At 47.8% G+C, this 24,505-nt stretch overlaps 1 protein-coding gene across 2 annotated transcripts in view; it reads left to right on the top strand.

Moving 5' to 3' along the window:
- The window catches only part of SKI (SKI proto-oncogene), a 101,104-nt gene extending 83,292 nt beyond the window's left edge, over positions 1 to 17,812 (top strand). For both annotated transcript variants that reach the window (XM_041419626.1, XM_041419625.1), the window contains 6 exons: positions 5,737 to 5,862; positions 6,394 to 6,509; positions 7,928 to 8,187; positions 8,555 to 8,856; positions 10,868 to 11,098; positions 13,016 to 17,812. In XM_041419626.1, the coding sequence (XP_041275560.1) occupies positions 5,737 to 5,862; positions 6,394 to 6,509; positions 7,928 to 8,187; positions 8,555 to 8,856; positions 10,868 to 11,098; positions 13,016 to 13,204 (1,224 nt within the window). In that variant the 3' untranslated portion in view covers positions 13,205 to 17,812. The remainder of the gene's footprint in view (positions 1 to 5,736; positions 5,863 to 6,393; positions 6,510 to 7,927; positions 8,188 to 8,554; positions 8,857 to 10,867; positions 11,099 to 13,015) is intronic.
- Positions 17,813 to 24,505: the final 6,693 nt, after the last annotated feature.

Raw genomic sequence — 24,505 nt, 5'->3', positions numbered from 1 at the left:
TCCCTGCCTGTGCCTGGCAGTTTGGTTGGTGGAGATTCCCCCCAGGTCACCCCTGGGGGACACACACTGGCAGGGAGTGTGTGCTGAAGGCAGGAATAGAAAGCAAATACTTCCCGTAATCACACGTCCCAAAATGACAGGGGAAAAGGAGTCCTTGTGCTTCCACCAGAGCAGCAAAAAAAAAAGGGAAGATGGAAAGTCTGGATTCCTGCCCAATGAAACCAAAATTGTAAAAAAAAAAAAAAAAAAGAAAGAAAGAAAAATAAAACAAATGCTCCATACGCTCCCTGGAACTGACACTGCAGTGTGGTAGGGTTTTTTTCTCTTTTAAATATCTACAGTAGACAAGCAGTAAATCTTCTTACAGCTCTGTGGCACAGCTTTATTTTTAGCTTTTTTTATTATGGAGACAACCCTCCCCAGCTTTCAATCTGTACCTGAATATATTTATTCCTCTAATCCACGTGAAAGTGCAGTCCTTACAAAGACCTCTAATACCTTATTAATCACTTCTGGACCACGTCACAAAGAGGCTTTAGGAAGAAGTGTTCTGGCCATGGCCAACGTGCTCCTGGAGGCTTAAAGGATGTGGATAAAGGGCCCTTTTCCCACATGGAAGGAACCTCCACTGGGCATTTTAAAATTTGATTTTAACTGGAAATTTGAAAGAATCTGTCAGAGCCCTCTCCCTTCTCATGTGGTTCAGTCGGTTCTTGGAGAGACTCAGGCCTGTGATTTGTGAAAGCAGCACGTGGAAAATTCCAAGTTCAGCTCCCAGGTGTGGGAATTGTGGTCTCAGTAACCTCCAGAAGCAGATTTGAATCCTTGTCACTGGTCAAGGTACATTCCTTCTGAAATGCCATTTACACAACTGGGCAACTTCTTAATCCCTGTGCCAGCAGGAGCCTGAAAAACGTGTCCTGGGTGCTCCTGGAGGAGTGGCCACTCAGAGCCAGCACTTCACTGGGCTTAAAATAAAACTCTGCATCCTTCTGTTCCAAGTAAAAGCAGGAGATAAATGTCATGGCACCCTTTCAAAATGGGTCAGTGGTGTTACCCATTTTCTGTCTGCTGCTCAGCTGGGTGTGACTGCTCTGCGGTCACACAAGTGACCCAGGAAAGCCACCTAGAACAGACCCTGCAAATTCTCTTTCTCAGTTCCACTTGCATTTCTCAGTGGAGCAGGAACAGGCTCAGACACTGCTAGCTCAGCTTTGGTTTTCACAGATATTTTCTGGAGCTCAGAGCACCATGAAATGCAGAGCTTGGCGGCTCCCGGGGGGCACGGGGTGCTCCCTGTTGGCTCTGTGCTGCTGTGCTGTGCTTTCAGCCCGTGCTGTCTGCGTGTCTGGGCCCCAGCAGAGCTGCCTGGGTGTCTCAGGGTTTGCAGAGCCCAGCCCTGGTGGTTGCTGCCCTGCTGAGAAAGCGGCTGAGCCCCTGCCCGGCCGGGAATCCGAAGGGACAGGAAGCTCCACCCGTGCTCGGGGTGCAGCTGAGCTCCCCCGGGTGAGAAGGAGCCTGACACACCGAGAGGATGCTCTAAATTTACAGCCTGCTTTTTATGTTCTCTGCTTTTCCAGATGGGTTTTCCAGTGGAATTGTTTCTGATTTACACCCGCCTCAAGGATAAAAAAATGGAGTTCCTCAGCCTCGCAGTATTTTGATAATTTTTTCAAGAATGCAGGTTTCTCTGGGTTGGGATAGCTCAGTAGCTTTGGGGACATGAGATCTTTTCTTTCTAAAGATGCCACAGCATGTGCCAGGATTCCTGCTGGGCTGGAATCCCATTTTCCATCCCTGTTCTGAAGGAGGGGACGAGGCCAGGGGATGGATTGGATTCCCCCATGGAAGCAGCACAGAAGGGCAGTCACAGCTGGCTGGGAAGGGTGACCAGCTCAGATAAACCTGGGCCACTGCCCTGCTCTACCAGATCTCTGTCTTTAACCAGGATTTGGGATTTATTGCCCAACTCAGACCCATTTTGGGGAGATTCTATCAGCAGAGGGTAGATGGGGATTTGGAGCATGGGCTGATTATTGAAGGTACATTTCCAATCTAAAAATTCACATGTATGGAGGTCTCCTAAAGTGTTTTCCATTTGTTGATGTTTTCATTCTTAACAAGGAAAAAGGAGCCCAGTTTTCCATACCACGTGTCGTGGGTTTGGGGCAGAGGATGAGGAGGGAGCAAAAGCCTTTGCTCAGTCCAGATGTGTGACACTGGGATACAGCAGGGGAAAAAAAGAATTATTCAGGAAAGGTATTTTGGTAGACACTCAGGCACCAAGAATCATACCTGTGAGCACTCCCACATCTTAAAATTTAAGATTTCTTTTCTGGGCTCATTTTCCATTGCATTTTTAGCAAAAAGTGTTGTTGGGGTGCCTGACCTGCAACTGCTGGTTCTGCTCCTGGTACCGAGCTCCAGGGAAGGTTTGTCTTCCTGAGAAGGAGAGGGTCAAAAATTCTTTCCACTGGTCTCATGGTTTGTTACTGTAATATTTAATTGAAGTAGAAAATTTGATCTGACATGTCAAATGTGGCCCTGGCTGGCTGCAGGCCAAGCTGAGCTGCCTAATTTCGGTTTGCCTTAAAATGGCTGGCAAAGTTCACAGGCCCAAATTTCCCTTTGGAATGTACCTCTGAAATCTTTTTTTAGTGACTGTATAAATCTTTCTGTATCTATTTTTCCCTAAAATTTGCTTCAGAAACCAACAGCCCCAAAGCTTAAGTAAATGTTTCACGTAAGCATTTCTGGGCCCACTTTGTGTCCTGAAGTTTCTTCCATCTGTGGATTGGAGAAAATGTTTATTAACAAGTGACTGTGTCCAGCACAAAGCCCATTTAACAGCAGATTAAGTTGCCTCCAATGGAAATAGAAATGAACAGGAAATAAGGAAATATTTATTTCAGTCTTGTCAAGGTTTTGTTTGAGTGTTTCATAAGTCGTTTATGAAGATGGCAAAAAAGCTAAATTGGATTTTCAGTATTTCTTTTGCAACTTGGTGTGTGTTTCATTATTTGGCACAGAGGAAGAAATGAAATCAAATCATCCCCATTTGAAGCAGTCCCAAGGTTTGTTGGCTGCTGTGGCTGGGCTGGAAGTGTCAGAGTGGGGTATCTTGGTGCCTGGAATCTGTCCTGGAGTGGGATGTAATGGCTGAGTCACATGGAGAGCAGATTTGGTGCTCAGTGTCTGTCTTGTTCCACTTCTGAGTCTCTTCCTGTAGTAGAAACTACTGGAATTGTTGCATTTTTACGTTGTTAAAGTGAAACCTAAATCCAAGGTGTTTTTTTTTAAAGCACCTGCCAAGAGGCAATTTTGCCTTAAACATGTAATGATCCCTGTAATCCAGGTGGGACAGGGATGGAGGGATTGGAGGAGTCAGCACAGCAGCTCCCAAAGCACTGTGGCAGCAGCCCTGAGTCCCCTGAAGTTCTGCTCCAGCCAGGCAGCTCTGGGCTCTCAGGAGTGCCCGGGCTGGGAGATGAGTTCAGGGCAGAAAAACCTGTGGGCTCTGCTCAGCACCTCCTTCTCTGCCCCCTTTCCATCCCTCTGGGGGAGGACAGCCCTGTTTTCCCCCGTGTACACACCTCCTTTGCTCCTTTTTCCAGCTGCACCCCACGTTTCCAGACCAGCACAGGCTCCTGGCCATGGAAGTGGAGCAGCATTTCCCAGGTTTTGTGCTCAGCCTCTCCTTGGGGTCAGCTTTGACTTGAAGGCAAAAGAATGGAGACAGGGGAGAAAGCTGGAGATGATTCCTTTAAAAATGCAAACGAGATCATTCTGTTGAAACATCTCCCCCAGCCTTTCTAGGGCTGTCCCTGCTCCCCATTTCCAGAGCTGGGGGTGCTGCTCTGGGCCCACCCTGGGGCCTGTCCCCTTCCTGCCTGGACAGAATGTTCAGGACGGACGGACGGACGGGGGGAGGGACGGGCTCCATGCTGAGTCTTGCCACCTGTTGCCTTTTTCATTCCAAGCCCCCCTTCCTCCCCACCCTGCAGGCTGAGCTCCCCTCCCCACACAGCTCCCCATCCCCAGTGGACGGGGCTGGGATCAGGAGTCACTTGCCAAATGCCTTTCTCATGCTGTCACTAATTCTGCACAGGCAGCATCTCCGAGAGCAAAAACAAATCTTTTCCAGTGCATTGTCCTGTGTTTTCTAGAGAAGGGCTCAGGAATGCCTTTTCCTAGTTGGGTCTGAGGGGAGGGCCCGTGCCATGGCTGGCCAGGAGGCAGCCCTGGGGAAGCCTGAAGCTGTGCCCAGAGAATCTGCTGCAAATCCCATGGAGCTGGAATTTGGCACTGGCACGGGCTAATTTTGTCCTGGGGGTTGCACACATACACACACACACACACACACCCCTCCCATGCCATCCTCCATGGAAAGCTGCCCCGAGCTCCCCAGTGCCAGGGAATGTTGTGCTGAGCCCTCCAGGCTTGGCTTGGTGACGTTGCTGGGCTGGGAGGGCAGTGAGGGGGTGCTGGCATGGGCTGGCATGGGCTGGAGAATCCTGGACAATGGACTGAGGCTTCATTTCCTCCTAATCAGGGCACTAAGGGGGTGCAGGTAGAGAGGCCTGAGAAGGGCATTTGGACAATTCTGCAGGTGCTTTTCAGGTAAATCCTTTAAATCACAGTGCTCAGGGTTCAGTATCAGCTGCAGAAGGAGCCTTGAGGGTGCTGATTTCCAGAACACGGGACATTGGCAAATGAAGTCCTTTCTGTCACTGGCAGGGACACCTGGGCTGGAGCATTTCAGGCTCCCAGGATATTGTCACCCCAGGTTCTCCAGACACACCTGGATCAACACTTGTTTGCCCACAAAAATCACAGTGAAGTGAAAGGATGAAACGAGTGTAAATACGAGCAATTATTAATTAGTGCAGTGTGGTTCTGCCACCCTTCTGGGAGCCAGACTGAGTGGGGATGGGGAAAGGTGGAGAGTGCAGAACTGCAAAAAGACACAAAAAGGAATCAGAAAAAGGGTGGGATGTTTCTTTTATTGTTTCTGGTCATGATGCAGCACAAGGTCCAGAACCTTCTCCCTCCCTGCTGTGAGAGGTGTTTGTACTGGCAGATCTTCAAGCTGGTATGCCCAGTGCACCAGTTAAACCAGTAGTTACCAATTTTTTTGCAAGCCACGCTGGGACTATAGGAATTTTATTCCCTCACAGTGTTGAAGGAAAGGGATTTTGCTTGCCAAAGGGCTTTCTTATGCTTGAGGATGATTTATGGGCCAAGCTGAGCCACTTGTGGAAAAGGCAAAGCAGCTCTTGGCAGCACCCCCAGAATCCACTGCAGCTGTGGGGTAGTGAAGTCATCGGCATAACAACCACTGCAAACAGAATAACAAAGTCTGTTCTGTTCTCGTTTAAAATAATCTTTCCAGTTCAGCAACCACATTAAACTTACCTTTCTGCATGCAAAAATCATAAAAGGCTGATAGTTCTCTTCAGCTTGGAGCGAGTGTCTCCCTTTGATCAGTGCCCATCTCTCCTGTGCCATGCACACTTGACCCGAGTGTCTCCCGTGAAGGAGTGAAGTGTGTTATGTCACAGTCTGTGTCTGCTCCTTGCTTGCGCTCCTTTGTTTGGCCTTACATTTGAAAAAAGAAGAAAAACCCCCAGAGTTTCTTCCTTCTAAATAACAAAATTTGCTTTTGCTTTATAATTTGTTTCTAAGCTGATTGCAAAATGAGGAATCTGACTTTGATTTTTCTTGCCTTTCTTTCAGGTCTCTTCAGATCCTCCTGCTTCCAAAAAGCCCAAAATAGATGACTCTGCTTCCCAATCTCCAGCTTCTACTGAGAAGGAAAAACAGTCCAGTTGGTTACGGTCCTTATCCAGTTCATCTAATAAGGTGATTGTTGAATATTTTGTAATCAAGAGAGATCAAATTGGCACAAAGCATCACGCTGCTGAGAGGAGAAAATGAGGGAAAGAGCATGCCCAGGGTTTCTAAATTAGTAACATTTCTATCCTTTTCCTTGTCAGCACTGAGCTACACAGTCCCCCCAGATTCCTTGTCACCATCCAGTGCTCATTGACCTGGATTGTGACAGGGAAGTAAGGAATTCCCTTGTGCCTTTGAGGTACAGGAATCCTGCAAGGCTCAGGATTTGTTTGTAGCTCTCTGTGTGAGTTTGTAGCTCTTTGTGATCCCTACAAACTACACAGAGCCCAGGTGACAAGCTACAAGTGACCAGGTGTTTGCTGCCCAGCAAAACCCTCGAGCGCCCTTCCCCTCTGCCAGTGGAAGCCCTGAGCAAGGAGGTCATGGCCAGCAGCTGTGGGGATGACTGAGGGTGCCCTGGGAAGCCCCAGGTCCCCTCTGGGGGGATTGATGGTTTCAGAGGCTGCTGGGGTCACTCATGTCCTGCCCTGTCCCCAGAGCATCGGCTGCGTCCACCCCCGGCAGCGCCTCTCCGCCTTCCGGCCCTGGTCCCCCGCGGTGTCTGCCAGCGAGAAGGAGCTCTCCAGCCACCTGCCCGCCCTGATCCGGGACAGGTAAGGACACAGGGACAGGCACGGGGGGTGGCAGGTGCCTCTGGGTTTGTCCCCGTGCTCAGTCAGAGCGTTTGCAGCTGCAGGGTTTCATTTGCAGAAGGGAAACACAAAAGGCGTTGCTGGTTGGTGCGTGAAGGGGTTAAAGGTGACACCTGCCATGAAAGTGTCAGGTGAGGCTGCTGTGAAGGTCACTTGGGGCTGCAGTCATCGAAGGTCTTGGCAAGGTGGAGTCCCTGTCCTGGGGCAGTGGTCAGGGTGATGCAGCCTTTGCCAGGCCCTGTCCGTGGTACCGCTCCCTGTTCCAGCCCAGCTCCATCCTCTGCCATCCCCACCGTGCCAGGGAGGCCGAAGGGCAGCAGAGACTTCCCCAAACCCTCTGTGTGCCCTGTGTGACTCCTCAGCCTGTCAGACCTGTCCAGACACCGAGCCCATGCTCTGCTTTTGGAGAGCAGCAGCCCTGAGTGATTCACCCAAGCAGGTGGGACCTTGGTGTCACACTGAGAGCAGAAAGTGTCAGGGCAGTTCAGCATCGCTGTGCCAGACTGGAGCTGTGCACTGAAAAACCTCCAAGCCAGATCCCTGCCTGAGGGTGATGATTTCTGTGGAAAGTTTGACTTAAGTGACCAGGTGTTTTAGGGAATATTGTGGAGCACATATTGTGCTGCCCTTATGAACAAGTTTCTTAGAAGCTGTGGGGATTGATTTTAAAAAAAGGAAAATAGAAGGGCAAAAGCCTATCAGCCTATCCTAAATTTTAAACTAGGTAGGGAAGGAAGTGCTGTAAGTGTCCTTGGTATCCCTGTGGGAAACTTGGCTGATTTCAGTATTAGATAAAACCCACCTACAACAGCTCCAGGAGAAATTTTACCTGATACCACATCATGTTGTAGGTGCTAAATTGAAGTTGCAAAGTCTTTGCTCTCCTTTTTGTAAAATTCCATGTATTTGATGTCATGTTAATGCTCCCCTTTAACACCAAGGTTTGACCAAAGGTTTGTTGCTTGTTGTACCGGTTTTACACATGGACACTCAGGTGTGTGTCACAATCACAGAGGCACAAGAAGATGCTTTTCCACTCCATGGTTTGAGTTTACAAAACATTTGTGGATAGACGAAAGTCCAGCTGTGCAGCTGGTTAAAACAACAGTGCCATGAAGAGCAGGAGAAAACAGCTTTAGGACTTTTGGGCTCTGGGAGGTCTCACCTCCTTGGTGCTCTTAGGGTGTGTGGCACTTGGGATGGGATCCCTGGGTTTAGTGAGGGCAAAACACAAAACCATGGGCGGGTTCTCAGCTGTGTCAGTCAGTGGGATTCACTGCCACTCCCATGGGTGTTTGCAGTGTAACTCTGGATTGGGAAGCTCTCCAAAGGCAGGAACGTGACCATTTTCTCCTTCCTTCTGCCTCCCCCTGAACCAGCTTTTACTCCTACAAGAGCTTTGAGAGCGCCGTGGCCCCCAACGTGGCCCTGGCCCCTCCAGCCCAACAGAAGATGGTGAGCAACCCCCCCTGTGCCACGGTGGTGTCCAGGAGCAGCGAGGCCCTGGGCTCTGGGCAGCCCAGGAAGAGGAAACACGGCACAGAGCACACGGCTGTCCCCGAGGCCGCCGCCGCCACCACGGCCCCCGAGGAGGACAAGGAGTCGGAAGCAGAGATTGAAGTAGAAACCAGGGAAGAATGTAAGTGACACTTGTGGCTGGCTGGGTTTTTTGCAGGGGTTCCTGTGCAGTTTCTGTGGGGTTTAAACAGAATTCTGGAAGCCCAGTGCCTCAACAGTGCCTTTGTGACAGGAGTTGCACAGTCACAGTTTGAGCAAATTGAACTCAGTCCCTTAAGTCAAGGTTGCATTTTCATCATTTTTCAAGTATCAAAGTATAAAATGAGTAGGTTTTTAATTTCCTTTCCTATTTAAAATTGATTATCAAGTGTCTCTGTACAAAAGGGCCTCAGCACATTTTGAGCTGTATAATACATATATGAGTTGTATGTAATTATGTCTTAATTATTGACATTTTAAAATTAATTTTCGATGTTTCTTTTTTCCAGTCACCTCCTCCTTATCCTCGCTCTCCTCCCCATCCTTCACCTCCTCCAGCTCTGCCAAGGACATGAGCTCCCCTGGGATGCAGCCCCCGGCCCCTGTCAACAGCTCCTACGAGGTGGCTGCACACCCCGACCCCCACAGCAGCGGGCTGGAGGCTGAGCTGGAGCACCTCAGGCAGGCCCTGGACAGTGGCCTGGACACAAAAGAAGCCAAAGAGAAGTTCCTGCACGAGGTGGTGAAGATGAGGGTGAAGCAGGAGGAGAAGCTGAACGCGGCCCTGCAGGCCAAGCGCAGCCTGCACCAGGTGAGGCTGCCCTGCCCTGCCCTGCCAGGTACAGCCCAGCAGGGAGCTCTGAAAAAGGAATTGCCTCATTTTTCCCAAATAGCAACAGCCTTTGCTGGGGCTCTGTTTGTAAATCCAGCCAGGAAACCAAAGCACAGGAACCAGTCCTATGTTTTTAAGCTTGCCACCTGTTTTTCCTTGGGTTATAAATCCATGGTTACCAAAATCAACATCTTTTCATTACTGAAAAAATCTTCTAGTCCAGCAGAGTTTATTTTGTTTTCATTTCACTGAACAGGAAACATTTCTGGAGGCTTTAGCTGGAGTTTTAAAGGCTCTGTGAGGGAGGGTGTTCCTGGGACACGGCCACAGCTGAAGTCAGGGCTTTGTCAGGCATCCCACTGGCCACACTGCCGAGCTTCAGGCAGGGAAGCAGCTCCTTATTTCTGGAATTCCTGGATCCATCCGTGGTCAGGCAGGGCTGCAGGTCAGGGCTGAGCTCAGTGATGGGGGAACTACCTTTTATTTGAGCTGGGGTAAAAAGAGTGGAGAGAAACAGAAGAGGAACCCAGTGTGTCCTCTTGGAATATTTGGTGTGGAGCTGTTCCCAGGCTGGGGCTGGAATCCATGGGATGGAGTAAAGAAGGGCCTGGTTTGATCGAGAGTGAGAGACACAAAACCAGCAGTGATGCTCTCTTTTTTAGTTACCCTGAGCAAATTGCTAAATTCCTTTGTGTTCCAGTAAATCAGTGTTTTATTTTATGTATTTAAAAGTAAACATTTATACATAACGTGTGTGTGTGTGAGTGTGCATTTCCAGAGGTTGTGTGTGTATTTCCAGAGGTTGTGTGTGTATTTCCAGAGGTTGTGTGTGCATTTCCAGGGGTTGTGTGTGCATTTCCAGGGGTTGTGTGTGTATTTCCAGAGGTTGTGGGTGTATTTCCAGGGGTTGTGTGTGTATTTCCAGAGGTTGTGGGTGTATTTCCAGAGGTTGTGGGTGTATTTCCAGGGGTTGTGGGTACTTCCAGGGGCTGTGTGTGTATTTCTAGAGGCATGGCCAAGCTAACTTCCAGCCTGGCTGGGAAGTGAGATTGTCAAAAGAGTGAATTTCCCATGACCCTGCAGTGCTACTTCACAGCAACCAGGGCTGGAGGGTTTGACTCGGACAGGGAGGAAATGCTGCTTCTGGGGGAAAAAATAGATCTTTAGTTTCTAATTTAACCATTTAGGAAACGTGAGCCACATCTCTCTGCTTGCTGTGAACATGTGTTTTAACAGCTTAGGGGTTTCTTCCTTTGTACCTTGAAGGTTCCTTATCATTATCACTTCAATTAATGGTTCCCTCATGGATTTGAGATTCCAAGGCAGCAGCTCCCAGCCTGGACAGGGGGAGTGGCAGTTCCCAGAGCAAAATGTGCTTTTCCATTCAGCTTCAGAGGTTTTAGCCTAGAGTTTTCCAGCTCTTGTGACAGAGCAGTCCATGAACTGGTTCTCAGGAGTCTTGGGGCTCACCCCAGTCACCTAGAGCACCCCAGAGCTAGAAAAGACACAGTTGGTGTTCTGTCCTTGCCTTGAGTGGATTTTTGAGGGGAGCTCGATAAAATGGAGCTGATTTCTGACATCCTGTTGAGCTTTGCTGTACACAAAGGACACTCAGAGCTGCACTTTCCACGTCGTGCATCTTCAGAGCCTTCAGCTCCAGCCCAGGCACTGCAGTCGGGTGGTTTGGAACGTGGAGCTGGTGCTGGAGCTCTCTCCAACTGCAGTTCATCTTTATTCAGGCCCAGATGGTCGCAGCTATTCTGCTTGACAAAGCAAAATGGGGCTGTAGCGCTGAGCTTTTTGTTATCCTGGGCTCCAGGGTAGCTGGAGTGCAGGAACTCCACAGGATTTAAAGGAGAAGGGCTCGTGCAAAGTTCACAGTGGGGTTTAGCCACGGTCACAAGCAGCGGGAGGTGGGAATGTGGTTTGGACGGCTTCCCTTGCAGCTCTGCCTCCTTGCACTCACTCCTTACCTGCTTCTGTGTCCCAGGAGCTGGAGTTCCTGAGAGTGGCCAAGAAAGAGAAGCTGAGGGAAGCAACGGAGGCCAAGCGCAACCTGCGGAAGGAGATCGAGCGCCTGCGAGCCGAGAACGAGAAGAAGATGAAGGAGGCCAACGAGTCGCGGATCCGGCTGAAGCGCGAGCTGGAGCAGGCGCGGCAGATCCGCGTGTGCGACAAGGGCTGCGAGGCCGGCAGGCTCCGCGCCAAGTACTCGGCACAGGTGAGGCCCAGCTCCCGGGCTCCCTCCTGCTCTGCCCCCTGGCAGGCGCTGCTCCCACCCCGGCTCCTGAGCTGGGAGAGGCATCGGCAGAGGGCAGGGCCGGCCAGGAGGCCAAAAAAACGGGGTTTGAATTTAAACTCATTCCGTGCACCTGCCACAGAGGTGTGCGGGGCCTCCCCTGCTAAAGGGAGCCCTCAAAAGCTGCTGTTTAACGTACTTCAATTTGTGTGGATTTATATGTTCTTCAAATGCTTCACATAGCTTAACACAGCCCTGAAAAGCTCGTGGCAGAGGGAGTTCCAGGAGTGCTGGAGCAGCAGTTGTGAGACACAGGTGCTGCTGGAGGTGGGAGCTGCAGGTCCCTGGCGTGGTGGCTTTAAGGGAGGAGGGGAAGAGCAGAAGCAAAGCTCACAATCTCCAGGGCTCTGATAAGGGGAAGGGGAGTGGCCGCCTGCTCCCGCTGAGACACGTCTGGCCAGGAGCAGGAAATGATGTGGGGCTTCCTCTCGGCATCACAGGATGTCTCACTGATAAGGGGTGGCCAGACTAAACAGAGCCTCCCCGGGGCTGCTGCGCTGGGCGTTCCCCCCAGGGCCCTGGGGAGCAGCTCCGGGGCAGGTGAACACGGCCTGGGCTGGGCCTGGGGGCTCACGTGTGTCCTGGGGGTGACTCTGTGACCTCCTTTAAGCTTAAAGGCTAAAAATCACCTCAAAAAGAACTCAAGTAGCCAATTATTCCTCTTTTCTGAGGCCAGGCCTGGCAGGTTGGCAGTGTCCCCTGCAGCAGCCCCCCTGTGACGGCCACCCCTGAGCCCCCCAGAGCTGTCCTGGGGCAAAGGACACGTGGCAGCTCCTGTTTCCTGGCTGGCACGGCTGGTAACAAAACTCCTGTGAGTTACTCACTCCCAGGGCTGAATTGCTTCAGATGTCATTATAACTTAAGTTCTTAAGTCTTGAGAAAATTTAAAATAAAGCTTTATACACCCTTGCAGCTACAGCTTGGGGTGTTAGAGGAAGTTGGTCACATACTATTTTTGAGGAAACCGCAGTTCTCTAGACAGGCTCAGTCTGACAGAAACAGCATCAGGCCAGGGTGGGAGAAGACAAAAGTGGCAGAGTGGAAATGCCTCTGTGTAGGCTTAAAGTATTAGATGCTTAATACCCACTGAGGAGCTGTGGTTTATGCCTCCCTTTTTCTTACCTTGATACTGAAATCCAAACATGGATGGAGGGAGGTTTACCTGCACTTTAGCCCAAAACATTGGAGGTTTCCTTTCCCTGTGAAATGGCAGTCTTTGCTGACTGCTGACATTTCTTTTCTCGCTGGGCACTGTTTCTGGTATTTGCACCTTCTGGTCCTGGGGGTTTTCTCTGCCTTTTCTGTCAGAAGGTACCAAACAGGGAGGTCAGGGAGGCCAAGGGCAGCTGCAGATCCTGCTGGGAGCAGAGTGGGGACACTGCAGGGCTTTAATCCATAGCTGGGAAGGCCTGGCCCACCAGCAGCCAAGGCCCTTTCTGGTCACTTCCATTAACAGTCAGTGTAAGAGCTGAAAGTGAATCCCCTGTGCCAGCACCTGGGGTTTGCTTTGCTGAGCTGCTGCCACTGCCTAAAGATGCTTGAAGAAGTGACCAGATTCTGTGGCACTAAGGAATTCTTGAACTGTTTCTTAACTCTTCTGGTTTTCACCTTCCTTTCTGGAGCTGGAGTCACTGGGAATATTTATGTTTCAAAGCTGAACAGGCACTGTACTGCAGTAGTGTATGGAAAAAAGGAACAGGGAATCCCTTCCTCAATCTTGATAATCCTGTGCTTGCAGTACACATTGTCTTGCTCCCCTGGCCCTGTGCAAGGTCTGTGGGGAGGCACGGGCTCTGGCCCAGCCCGTGTCCCACAGCCCTGTGTGTCCTGTCCCTGCAGATCGAGGACCTGCAGGTGAAGCTGCAGCACGCCGAGGCCGACCGGGAGCAGCTCCGCGCCGACCTCCTGCACGAGCGGGAGGCCCGCGAGCACCTGGAGAAGGTGGTCAAGGAACTTCAGGAACAACTGTGGCCTAAAGCCAGCAGCCAGCCCAGCAGTGAGAGCACCTCGAGCCCCATGGAGAACTGAGCCCTCATCCCCCAGCACAGGGAGGGAGAGAGTGGGACTGGGAGTGCACGTGTGAGTAGTGGTGTCCTGGCACACGCTTTAGGAATACGGATTCTCAGTAGCTGGAAGGCAAATGTTGTTACTCTCTAGAACAGAAGCACTGAATTCCGCCTCTTTTTTTTCCCAATCCATATAGCACAACATCTTACTGTGCCTAGAAAACACAAAGTGTTTGTAAACAAAATACTTTTAAGTCCACAGCAAATTTTCTACTGGCAAACTCTAAGCAAAGCAGTGTGGTCCAGCTAAACCCGGAGTCCAAGGTGAGCACGGCAGTGGCTTTGTGTTCTCCTGCCTGTTGGAACATTTTGGAATTTAAAAACAAACCGACTTTTCTTATAAGCTATTTAAAATAATTCATTACACAGACTTGGTATTAAAAAAAAAAATTAACAAGATTTTTATAATGAACCTTTAAAAGCAAAACAAAAAAAAAAAAGACAAAAAATAAAAAACCTTCGATGCACAATTTTTAATGACTTTATAGGCTTTGGGATTCTTTGTGCAGAAGCCCCTCTTGGTGATGATGCCATCCATGTCAGGAGCAGTTTTCCAGCCATCTCAGAAGCCATCGCGGTTCCATCCCGTCACGTGGGTGTAGGAGAAGTTCAGAGTGCTTTTCCAAGTTGATTTTTTTTTCCTTAGAATGAATTATGTCCATTTCCTGCCCTGGACACAGGAAGAAGGGAAGCTGCAGGAGTGTGCAGGGGGTGAGGGGAGCAGAAGGGGTTGGGTTGAGAGCCCCAGCCCAGCCCCACAGACCCCCCTGTGTTCAGAGACTTCACCCAGGAGCACGTCAGCCTTGGGAAAAGAAAGAGAGAAAGGAAGAAAGGAAGGAAATGGGTGATCAGTTGGTAGAGGAACAAAGCAGAGACATCTGTGTGTTGAAGTCATTCTGAAATCTTCAGCTTTCAGTTTTCTGGAAAACTCATCTTGTTGCACCATCTTACCATGAATTCAGTATTTCCCTGCTTCCATTCCGAACTGTCAGTCAGGATTTCTGTGCCCAAGGAGAGTCCAACGTTGCAGTGTCGGATACTACAGAACAGAAAACCAACATTTTTGCTGCTGTGAATAAGCCTACATCTTTTTTAAAAAAAACTTTTTTGTTTTTAAAAAGAGAATTACTTTAATTTTGGGATCCAAGCCGCAGCCCCGGGATACAATGCAGCAAACCATCACTGCCTTGGAGGTGGTGCTGAGGTTTTTTATATATATATATATTTTTTTTTTTTAAACCTGCACTTTGTCAGAATCTTACTCTGCATTTTATTCCCTGTTTCTAAGATGTACATGTCAAGCATTTGAGATTCTGCCCTAACAGCTGTGCAAACCATGAACCCAGTCTGCCACCTCTGCCACCTCCCATCAGCATCCGTGTAAGCAAAGGAGGATCCAGCAGCTCCAGAATCCCCTGAGCAGGAATTCCCCTGTGCTGCTGGTTCACTTAGAACCTGCTTTTGTGGCTGTGTATGGCCCAAGCTGGGGAGCAGCAGAGATGCTCCCAAAAGTGCTTAACAAATAAAGCTGGTGCTTTACTGATCAGGAGAAAATTGATTTTCACCCATAAACACTCACCTCTGACACGCTCAAGCAAGTGAAAATGTGATCTGGGGCTGCAGATGTGCCTTCCAGCTCATTTTTCCTCTCAGCATCTTCTCTAGGCAATGCTGACACTTTTTTTTTACCTTAAATAATAATAATTTTTAAAAAAAAGGAAAAAAAAGAGAACCCCCTATGCATCATCATACCCAGAGTTATTCTAAAAGAAGAAACATATTTCCAGTAATCTTTATTTGCTTTTGGACATTAATGCAAACTATGTAAGCTTCAAAATTATTTCCCAGTAGACAGAAAGCGGCTTCCAATCCTAAAATTATGGTATTTACTTACAGTACATTAGAGAGATTTTTTTTTTTTTTTAAACAAGAGCTGTTTGCTTGAAACCATTATAGTAACCATTATAGTAACTGTGAGCATTAACAAAGAAGTTCATATATATGTTTTAGGTACAAAAAAGAAGAAATATGAAAGGAGTGGAATTACTGGGACAATGTAAAACTGTTGGGAGCAAGAAGTCACACCAAGTCAATGACCTGAACCTGTCTGTGGATACAGGGGTTGGCCCTTGTGTGTTTGGGATACTGGAGACTGGCTCTAGGTGCAGATCTCCTTCTAAAGTGCAATGCAAAAGGAATTTTGATTATGCTTGAGCAGGTTTTGTTTTTTGTTTTTGTTTTTTTTTTTTTAATGTGGGGTTTTATTTTCTTTGTATGTTTTTTTTCTGTGATTATTAAATCATATGCATGGATTAAACTCTGCCATATAGTCATTAATGGGCATTATTACTGTCTTATGTAAAGGGGTTCTTTTGTTATGCAGTATGCAGAAAAATGTTCTCAGCCTTATGATTTCCAGATCTGTATTATCCACTTATTTCTTCAAGGGAAACTAAACAACTGTAGCTGTAGCTGATCATTTTTGTGCATTTCAAGTCTCTTGTGCTCTGCTTTACTGCCGTGTTGGGAACCACACAGAGAACAGACCCCGCTCCTGTGGCAGCTCATGGAAGCCTGGCTTTGGAAATTTTGCTTGTTTGGGTTTTCCCCCCTGATCTATGATGGTTTCTCTACCTTTATAACCCCCAAAAAATAGCAACATGTCCATGTCCAGCTGTTGTCTCCCAGGAAAAGCCACTCACCTGAGCACACCGTGAGTTTTCCTTTTTGTGTCCAGGGAAATGCAGTCACTCACTGGGCATGAGGCTCCCACACTTCTGAAGGAAGAAAAATCTGCAGGATTTTCAAAGGAAAAAAGCAGAACAATAAATTAGTCACCACAATTAGCAGCCTCACCTGTGCTGCACAGGTAAAGGGTCCCAGGGGCAGCACAGAGTCTCCAAAGCAGAACATTGCAGCTGGGGCTTCCTCTCTGCCCCACTCACAGGCACTCCATGCAGGGCCGTACCTGCAGGTGGGCTCACCCCAAGACTCCCTGGGATTTGCTCCTTGGGAGTGACAGGCCATTTCTATCAATCAGTGTTTAAAAGCATGAAGAGAAATACGGTGCAAGAAGAGCAGGAACAAACATTCTGCAGCAGCAGCCACTGCCCAGGAGGGGCTGGCAGGGCTGGGCCTGGCTTAAAGCACTGGGCTTTTCCTACCCGTGTTGAACAATCAGAGTTCCCTCTGCAGAGCAGGTGAGTTATTTCTGCAGTGGTGTGATTGATTGCTCATCCAGAGTCATTAGCAGTGTCTCTGTCCCAGCCCCAGGGGCTGATTCTCACCAGGGGGGCTCTGCACAGCAGCCCCCCCTGCGAAGGTGCTGGAGGCCAGGGAGCTCTGGGGTCATTCCTGTGGCTGCAACACCTCAGTAAAGCTGTGTGAGCCTGGTCCATGGAATCCCTTCCTTCCTTCCTTCCTTCCTGCAGCCCCCGCTCCCTGCTGCATTCCCAGGGAGAGGGGCTGCCCCTCCATCCCCCCATCCGTGCTTTAGTTTCCTTTAAGAAGTTCCAAGGGAGAAGAGGTGTTTCATACAGGCTGTTGACTCTCCCTGTACTACAAATATATTACTACTTGTATATTCAGTTTAATTACTCCTTGTTTCTATTACTGAACGAAGACTTAACGAAGGGAAAAAAAAAAAAACAACAGCAATAACATTCATATCTATGGAGCAGCTAACTCTATACATAATATTCTGCTTTTCAAACAGAACTAGCCAATGTAAAAAAACATTAAAAGTAAATTCAACATGTAAATACTTTTTTTCATTTTACACTGTTGTATTATAAGTGTATATGGTGTTTACTTTTTCAAAACTCTTTCTTACCTGGTAGTTGTCTTGTTTTATGAGTTGTGTTTTTAACTGAGAAGAACCTTTGCTGTCTGTTAGGAAAAAAACAAAACAAAATCTTTTTGCAAGTTTTCAATGTGGGTTATAACCTTTTCTCCATCATTTGCATTTTATTTGTCCTTATTTTCACTGTAAAGTATTTTATTACCAAAAGGTTGGTTTTTGTTCCATTCTGCCCTCTCAGCAGTCCATGTGTTTTAGAGAGAAGTTTTTTGTTGGCTTGGTTGTTGTTTTGTTTTTTTGGTTTTGTTTTGGTTTTTTTTTGGTTTTTTTTTTTTAATTGAAAGAACTCACAGAAATGACATTTTTTCAATTGAAGAAAAATAAATCTTTACATTTATAATAGCCAATAGCATTTCAGCACATTTTTGTTATCCTGGTCTCTCCTATGCTGCTGCTAATGACAATATTATGACTTACTCTACTATTCTAGAACTATTTTTATGTAAGTAATGTATGCTTTCTTGTTTATAAATGCCTGATTTAAAAAAAAAATAAGAAAAAAGCTTGGCATATTTATCTATTTCGCTGTGTACCTTGATAGTCCTTTTCCACCCCCTTTTCCACGTCCCCTCCCCCCGATGCAGATAATATTGTAAAATAAAGGACTTTATGAGATTATGTATGAAAATAGCTATGCTTATATACCACAGTGACTGAATGTACAGTGTATAGACGCATTACCGAAAATAAAATTGTTTGTCCAGAAAAAAATAAAGAGCTCTGGGATGTTTTTGGAGTTCTCTGTGCTTTGCTGGGGTGCTGTTCCCCAATCCATGATGATCCCACAGCACCTGGTCCCTGATTTCCTGAGGGCCCAGGAGAAGGACCCTCCCCAGGGCATCATTCAACACAAAACCTCTGCACTGCTGGAAGGAGACTGGAATTTAATTGGGATCACAGCATTCCACTGCGTGGGGAAAATCGAACACTCCAGTGAAATTTCTTTGGAATAGTGAGAATTGTAAGCAAAGAGAAGTTTGTTCTAGGTCAAAGAAAAAGAAACACAAGAGGGGAAAATGCAAAAAGCAGGAGATGGAAACATATGTCAGAATAATTCTCTCATGGTTTTCTGAGAAGTGGCTGCAGATTTCCACAGCTCTGGGACATTTCTGAAATGCCTTTGTAAAGCAGTGGAAAAGCTGGAGAATGAGCAAAGAGCTTAAAAAAATAAATCTCTTCTTATTTGAGACTCACCCAGCTTTCCAAGGGGTGGGTTTATGTCCTAAATGCAGCTCCACATCCTTGGGGAGGGACTTTGTGCCCCATTTCCCATCCTCATCCCTGTCCTTCCACCTGCACAGCCCTACTGTGACTCGGGGTTCTGAAATTAAAAGTTCAAATGACATTCCTCCTGCTGCTCCTTCTCTGAGAGACTTGTCAGGGTGTTCCTGTTCCAAACTAAACAGCAAACTAGATTTGGCTTGATAAGGCTTGGTACCAGAGGCTGAAAAAATTATATATTCTGTCTCCAAGGACCTCTGAGTGCAACAACACAGATTGGTAAAGCCCAGTCAAGCTGTCTTGTGTTTCTGAGTTTGAAATTCTGGTTCTGCTGACAAAATAACTTCAGTTTACTAGGAATGAGACCTGAGCCTGCTCAATAACCAAGTGAGCTGAACTGACCCAAACTCAAAGTAGCTGAAAGAAATAGAAATAGAAATAAAAATCCAATTTCCTGAGGCCTGGAGTCAAAACTTCATGATTTACTCAAGAGCTTGTGTTACCCATCCATCAGAAAACACCACTAAAAACCCAAACACGGGCTGTACATGGCAAATCCAAACCTTGTGTGGGGCACAGCTGAAAGAAACGGCCACAAAATCCCACAAATGGGGTTAAACAGCACCTCGGTGCTTCCCAGTGTCCTGTGAGCAGCCCCCCTGAGCCCAGCCTGGCAGATGGAGCACAGGGAAGCTGAACACAGAGCAGGGAGAGGCCTGAGGGATTTTGGGGAGAAAGGAGGAGATTCCTTGTTACTGCTCAAAGCATCCAAACCACACCTTTTAGGTGCTCCCACCTTCAACTGCTGAAAAGACATTAAAGAAACATCCTGCAGGGAAGGGATCCAAGGTGTGGAAAATGACAGGAGTCTGGGAAGCAGCAGAAGCCCAGGAATGGCAGAGTTAATTGAGATCTGAGCTCCAAGGCACTGTCGGGAGGAAGAGCACAGCTCTAATAAAACCCAGCTGTGTGACGTACACGCCACTGGAATTTTTATGAGATGGCTTATGTGCACTTTAAGCATTACCTGACTGCAATGCAAATTCCCACACACTTTTATTTGGGAGGGAAAGAAGTTTCCACAGCTCTCTGGGCTGGACTGGTTGAGCCCAGTTGTTCTGCACAGCATCTGTGGGGTTTCTGGCTCATCGTTTTGGATTTACCTTTGTGTTTGTTTCTGTTGAGTCAGCTCCTCAACCTGGAACCTTGAGAATTTCACCCTTATAAAACTGCCCCAGAGCCACCCTGGCCCAGCCATCCCAGTCCTCTGGCCCTTCCACCACTGCTCTTCCACCTCCCATACCTATGCAGTTGAGGAAGATTCCAAGGAACAAGAGGACACCTGCACAGGTCAGAAGAAAATGAGGTTTCACTGCTTCAAAGGTCAGGTTTGCTCCAAAATCTCATTTCTGTAAACACCATAAGGACCATAAGGACCATAAACTTGAGTGACCATGATCTTGGGAAGAAAGTTTACAAAGAGCCTTTTATAAACCCTGTTTTATAAACCAATGTTTTGGGTTGCTCCATGTGCTCAGCTCCATGTGCTCTGGAACAAGAAATTCCTTTATTGTCTGGTTCTCAGAAAAGGTCATTAAACCCTTCCCTTTATGTGACCAAGGATCAAACAGGTGCATGAACAGAGCATGAACAGAGCTCCTGGCCCCACAGCCCACGAGTGAAACCACTTCAGGCAGCACAGATGGATTCCCTGTGCTGGTGCCCTGCTGTGCCCTCCCTGCAGCCACGCTCCTGCTGCTCACAGTCCCAGCAGGAAGCACCCACCAAACATCTCCCTGGCAGTGCCAAGTGCAGGCCCAGCAGGGCAGAGTGTCTCTTTCCAGGCTGCTCAGCATTCCTCAATCCAGCTCCTGGATTTCCAGCACTGCCTTGCAAAGTGGCCAGTCAGACACAGAGAAGTCGAATTTCCTTCAGTTACCTTTCCAACCCACAAGGTGAGCGGGGAACAGAGGAAGGCACGGCACCAAACCTTCCATGTGCCATTTCCTGGCATGTTAAACTCCCCCACAAACCCTCTGCCCCAAATTCCAGCCCCTCTGCCTGGCAGCAGCTCCCAGCTCAGGATTACACTGCAGTGCCAAGGGATTCAACACACGCAGCATTTTTCAGCAGCAGAGGTTTCCTAGTCCTGGCTCTGCAGCCTGCAATTACTGCATCTTTGCTGATGTCAGCCCTGCTGCTTTCCTTACAACGCTCTGCATGGAAAATCTGGGATGGGACTTTGACTACACCAAAAAAAGAACACAGGAGGGGATTGTACACCAGGACTGTGAACCGACACGAGGCTCCCAGCTGGACCTGCTGCTGTGGGCTTGGAGATTCTGCACGGGAAGTTCTGAACTCCTTGTGCCCACCCAAGCCCCCTGGGGTCGGTGGATGCCCGGGAAGTTGCCAGGGAGCAGCAGCCCAGGGCAGCTGCCACCATCCCTGCCCAGCTCTGAGCACACCACACACAGCTCCCGTGCAGGGATCCCGTGCTGCTTAATTCAATTTGGCAGATAACACTGGGGAAAGGCATTGATTTCCTCCCCTCGCTCCCTCCTTCCCTTCCATCAATTTTCCCAGATAAGCAGCCTGTGGCTCAGGTCCTGCTGGTGACGGATGCCTTGTAATTGCTCTGAATGGATTATCCCCAGACATGGAGCAGGCATTTACAGTGCACAGCTGTAATCAGAAACACTCGCACCCAGGAGAGGGGCTCTGAGGAGCAGACAGCTGCCTCTGGCCTCTGCCTTGTCTCTCTGCTCTTATATTAAGCCTAACTTTATGTATTTGTAGTTTTAATACAGTAATATCCAGGACATCCCTGAAATCAGGGTCCAGATGGGCTCAGTGCCATCCCGACCCTCAGAATTGATCTCTGCTTCTCAGGCTACAAAGGTAGCCTGAGATTGTCCACCCCGCCCACATATTTCTAAAGATCTTGCAAATTGTTATTTGGCTAAATCAGAATCCACCCACTTGAATGGGTAACCCCAAACCTGGGAAATCTATGCAGACATACTCTGTCCTGGCAATTACTGGCTAAAAGACATTAGATGAGACAGTTCTCACCTCAGTTTATTGCTGCTTTTCTCCCTCTGCCCAGACTAAATTGTCAGCAGCTTGTTTATCAAGATCCCAGGGACTTTCTAATTTGTATGTCTGGGGGGAGAAAACCCATGAATAACTAAGTGTGAGACAGACTGTTACATAGGAACAAAACACAGCCATTTGAGCCACTGTATTTTAATTTTGTGCAATTATCCACAGCAACCCAGTATCAAGGGGCAGCAGATCCAAGACCAGGATGCTTAGAGTGAAAATCTGATCAACATCAAAGTGTTTTGCCCTGCAAACTTTCATTGAGGTCACTTAATGAATGAAGGAAAGCAGCAGAACAGCACCCACAAGGAAAAGCTGATCCTGTTCTACATTCCCTGTTACTGGAAGCTCTCAGGCACTGGGGTTTCCTCCTCCAGCACTGGTTTTCCCCAGGATCCCTACAGTAAACAACAGATCATGGATTGTGCTGGAGGAAGCAGGAGCCAGGTGCTCTCATCCCCTTTGGTTTGGTGTTTGTGCCACCCTGGTTTTCGTTCTCAGCTCCTGCAGCATCAGTTTGGTCACCCTGTGCAGGACACGGACAATGGCAGCTCCACAGGAAAGGTTTTGTGTTCAGCATGAACAGTACAAACTTCACTCCTCCAACCTTTAACCAAAATCCAATCCTACTCTGAAACAAAGTCCACCCAACCCCACGTTCCAGCTCCCTCTGCTATCTGGGAAAGCAACAGGAATCCTTTCCTGGTGCAATTGATGCCTTGCTGCTGCTTTGGTGCTGGAATTGTGAATCCTTCCCCACACACCCCACCCCTCCCTGGCCAGCACAGCCCTGCAGGCCTGGCCTGAAGTGGGGCCCATTTCCCAGAACTCCATCTTAGAATGTTTCACACTGGTTTATTAAATGTGCAGAAGTCAACTACACAAAAAAAAGCTTTGCTAAAAATCACACAACACAAGTGTTTTTTTCCTGGTTTTGCCCCCCAGAAGCAGCCTGCAGGCAGGGGCAGAGGGGACAGTGGCTTTGGGACCACACGTGCACACCCTGGCTCGTGCAGCTGGCAGATAATGGGCTTTGCAGGTCACTGGCTCTTGAGCACTGTTATCTCTGTGTAACATACACCTTGTTGTGTCTTACTGCTTAATTACAGCTGATACACAGGCCATAATATTGCTTATCATTAGCCAGAGGATGACAATTACCATTTAAGATTAAACAGCTTGCTTTCTTCAGCCAAGTCTCCATGTGACACTTCCTTGCCCAAGAAAAGATTTGCACATGCAGAACAAATCACCAGACTAATTGGGGATGTGCCCCTCACAAGGAGCTGGAATTTTGGAAGCACACGTGGCAGGTGGACATCACCAACAGTCCCTGCAGGGCTCAGCAGAACCCTGAAGTTGAGGTGAAAAGAGTGTTTCACAGAATTTCTAAAGTCTCTTGGCTTTATCAGGCTCTTGTTTCTGAAATGGACACAGTGAACAGAGTTGGAAGCAGTTGGAAAGCCTGGACTATTAAAGGATCAGCAAAACTGCTGAGGCTGCAAAAGCTGAGCTGTCATTAAGTAGCTTCACCCTTTCCACAAAACACAGATGTGTTCCTGAGCACAAACATGTTTTTGTCTTACTGTGCACAGACAACACGAAAACTGCTGGGAAATATTCTGCACTGAAACCCACCCAGGCCTGAGAGGAGATTTCACTACTGATCACCTACAAAAAAAGCAGAAAAACTGAGTGAGAACCACAACTCCTCACCTCTGCTGAGCATTTCTGAGATTCCCTCAGAGCAAAGCCTTTCCCTCCAGAACATAAATGTGACAACATACAGTTGTGATGACTAGTAATGTCACAGGTCAAGGGTTTAAATCTCATGTCCTGTATTTTGTCAATTCCCATTTATCCCATCCAGCAAAGCACAAGGGTACCACACATAAATCTTCCAAAAATGTGTTCTGATCTTTCACCTACAGTAGATTAAAAATAGCCTGGAGCAAGAGCTTTTAGCATTTTGTCATAGCAATTTCTCCATCAAGTAAGATGGATCGCCAGCTCCACGGGGAAGGAATGAACCCACCCTGAGATCAGAGCATGGAAAAGGCTGAGTTCCACCTCCAAGGAGCAGGAGTTGTGCCCTGGGTGGAAATCCCTGCTGAGCTTCCCCTGCTGAGCCCTGTTGCAGCACAGAACATCCAGGGAGGTTTTTCTTTCCTCCCTGCACACTTTTTATTTAAGCCTCAAAACAGTTTGGGGAGTTCAGGCAAAAGTCTCAGGTCCTGGTTTGGATTTTGAAATCCTCCAGCATGACTTTGGGTACAATTCCCATTTCCCAGATTTTATTTTTAAAAAGTATTTGAAGACAGGTGCTAATTTTGGCTATCCAATATCATTATTAGAGCTCCAGCCACTCAAATTTTCTGAAAACCTGAAGGCCAGAAAATGAATGGCCACACCAAAACATCTTCCTCTCATAATCCTGCTCAATTCTTCTGTCATTAAGCCTTGTTATTTCTTAGGGTCTTGTGGTGATCTTGCAGCAGTGAGATGCACATCACCAGTATTAAAGCACAGAACACTTTTTCACTACCTGCACAAGCAAATCTTGACAAAAACCTCTCCTGCTCTATTAATGTCTGCTGGGCATTAATGGTTTCCTTTGAAGACTTCAAGACCTAACTGCCTGAAAGTGAATCCACCTTTCTGTTATCAGCTGGTTTGATAAAAGGTCCAGCCTACTGCAGCAACTGGGCTTTACTTGTGTCTTTATCTCCCCACAGCCACAGTTGCCAAAGTGGAATAGATGTCCAAAGAATTTATTCAGGAAACTAAAGCTTCCTAAGCTGCAGCTGCTTCCACATGAATTCAGTGATGCAGAGTTTCCCAGCAGCCCACAGAGGCTGGAACATCTGTTTACCAGACACCTTTATGACATTCTACCTCAGTGTGCTGAGATCTCAAGAGTTATCACATTAAATCTTGCAGAGGTGCTAAATAAACTGCAGTCAAAAAACCCACCCAAAAAAAAAAACCAAAAAAAACAAACCACCCAAAAAACCCCCAAAAAAACACCACAAAACCAACCAACCAACCAACCAACCAAAAAAAAAAAAAAAAAAAAAC

Source organism: Onychostruthus taczanowskii, unplaced genomic scaffold (assembly GCF_017590055.1).
Source record: "Onychostruthus taczanowskii isolate IOZ18803 unplaced genomic scaffold, ASM1759005v1 scaffold61, whole genome shotgun sequence".
In the NCBI taxonomy this organism is placed as follows: Eukaryota; Metazoa; Chordata; class Aves; order Passeriformes; family Passeridae; genus Onychostruthus; species Onychostruthus taczanowskii.
This window is presented reverse-complemented; position numbering and strand designations above follow the sequence as displayed.